The sequence below is a fragment of the Haplochromis burtoni genome, unplaced genomic scaffold (genome assembly GCF_018398535.1).
Source record: "Haplochromis burtoni strain Fernald_Lab_line unplaced genomic scaffold, NCSU_Asbu1 Contig_1018, whole genome shotgun sequence".
NCBI lineage: Eukaryota > Metazoa > Chordata > Actinopteri > Cichliformes > Cichlidae > Haplochromis > Haplochromis burtoni.
Window position 1 is genome coordinate 37,742 of NW_024583379.1, and position 2,579 is coordinate 40,320.

At 39.6% G+C, this 2,579-nt stretch overlaps 1 gene segment (V, D, J or C); it reads left to right on the top strand.

Moving 5' to 3' along the window:
• The first annotated feature begins 451 nt into the window (after positions 1-451).
• LOC102291337 overlaps positions 452-2,579 on the top strand; it is a 5,178-nt gene continuing 3,050 nt past the window's right edge. Inside the window, 2 exon segments of the V gene segment in view lie at positions 452-640; positions 771-1,132. Of these exon segments, the coding sequence occupies positions 601-640; positions 771-1,132 (402 nt within the window).

A 2,579-nucleotide genomic window follows, 5' to 3' on the forward strand; every position in this document is an offset into this window, starting at 1 on the left:
CCTCGTGTTGGGACCTGAGCAGAGCCAGTGAAAGCTCAGCTGAAAACATTTTCATTGTTTGTCATTATTTGTTTAGCTGTATTAACCTGACTTTTATTAATATGGGGTAATAACAGTGCCCCTGAGTATCACAGAACACTCGCTCTTTACTGGATTTCACATGTTGTACGTTTTTCTTTCGGCTGTGGCTTTTCTTTATGTTTTTGCAGTATTGCCCTTTTTACACTTGAGCAACAAAATCTCACTGATCTTATTTTAATTTAAATAATATTTTGAAACAAACCACCAGGATACCTACTGAACACAGAAAGTTTAAGTATAAAATCTGAGAGAAAATCAGGTGTTAGAAAAATATTCTCACTATTAAATATTTTATTTTATGTTTGACCTTATCTTTGCAGATGTTTCGCTGTTCATAAAGACTCTAAACAGGTTTCTCTCTGGCTCCACCCACTGATGCTGAACTCAGCCAATGAGATGGTCTCTTCCTGCAGAACTCCAGCCTGATGTTGAGGAGAAGGCTGTGCAGCAGAGAAGCTGCTTAGTCTTTTCCTTCTGCTGAACTTTGTTCATCTGCTGTGTGACTTCAGCACCTGAAACATGTTCCTTTACCTGTTGGTACTTTTCTCTCACTGCATAGGTGAGTGTTAGAACACAGAAAAGTCTCATTGTGACAAGATTTGATCAGAGTTATTATTAGCAGAGTTCTTCATCTCATTATGCTCACAAAGGAAGAAAAAGACTGACTGACATGAATCATTCATTTGCAGCTTTGGGCTCCATGAACAGCATAAAGCAGGAACGTGCTGAAGAAGCTGTTGCAGAGCGAGGAAACATCAACCTGACCTGTACATATGATGGTTCTATCTACAATATCCAGTGGTACCGACAGTACCAGAGATCCAGACCAGAGTTCCTGCTCTACATCACAGAGGGAGGATCAGTTCATCGAGCTGTGTCGGGATTCTCAGCTCACATTGACAAAACAGAGAAACGTGCAGATCTGGAGATCTCCTCTGCTGCAGTGTCTGACTCTGCTGTGTACTACTGTGCTGTGAGGCCCACAGTGACAGGAAACAGCAAAACTCTGTACAAAAACCTTTGGAGCAAAGACAACAGAATACTCCACAACATCCACTAGAGGGCGCCACACACCTTTGTTAGGATACAGAATCATAACACAGCTGTGATAAAGAGCTTCAGTGAATGAGATGTGAGCCTCCTCCTCCTCCTGACTGCAGAAACCTGTCTGACTCCAGCTGTGAACCCCAGACCAATCACAGCTAACTCGCAGTAAATTGATGTGGATTTCATCCTGACATAAACACCTGCATACACTAGAGACGTAATCGTAGTTACTTGGATAAATTGTGTGTAATGATATATACTCATATATACATGCTTGCTCCCAATGAAGTGTTTATATGGGGGAGTCACTGCATGAAGCATTTAACCTGCATGTTCAAATCACATGACCCATATATTAAGGGTAAATATATCTACCATTTATTAGTGAAGAATTTGTGCCATTTGTTATATGAACACATGTTGATCAATACTGTTTGAAAATGTAACCATGAGGATCAGTAAGAAACCTTTGATAGTGTTATGGTCCAACAAAACTGTTGAATAGATTAACTGATTAACTGCCTTTCTGTAGACATTCAGACTCACTTTGGCCATGAAACTGCCAAAAGGACCCAATGATGGATGAGAGCCTGGTTTGCAAGACGTTATGGTGTAGGGTCGTGTATATCATAAGTAGAAGATGAAAAGAAAAAAAAAGGATGAAAGTATATCCAAAGATGGGAGAGGGGACCACTGTCCCTGTAAGATGACTTTGATATCCTCTCTTTTGTCTGCTGCTTCTTTCCTGTCGGCCTTTTGTGTGTGCTTGTGCTTTAAAGCTCTACACGCTGGCGTTGCTTCGATTTTCATTCATTTTTCTTGCTTTCTATGTGTCATTTCTGCTTTTAACCGTACTGCTCTGCTGTTCATATGACGCTGTTTCATAAACTGTTCTAACAGTTCTACTCTTTTCCAGAGAATCATTATGAGTGATTTGTTTTTAATTGGATCCGAAAAGCTTGACCTCCACAGCGTTGGTGGGATGTGCGACCTGACCGAACATCACTTCCAACATTTCTCCTCTGGAAACATGGAAAAAGTGTTTCTGACAGGAACACCTGAAATTCAAAGACATGTTTACAGCGTTACGGATCCAGTTTGGACTTTCTTTGATCAGCACCATACTGTTGTCTGCCGAATGCACAGATGAGGTCATTTGTCACAACTATAGCAACTGTAGTGCCACTACATTAAGTTTTTGTTTTTCCTGTGTTATTTTTGAGTTCTCTTGTGTCCAGTGTTGGTCAAGTTACATGAAAAAGTAATCTTCCCCCAAATGTAATCCCATTACTTTACTGATTACTTATTTTCAAAAGTAATTAATTACTTAGTTACTTAGTTACTTTTTAAAAACACGATTTACAACCTGAATAGGTGATAAAGCGATAGATCTTTCAGCCCAATTCTACTTTTTCTACATAATCCATCATACAAAATGTAATCAGATGGAA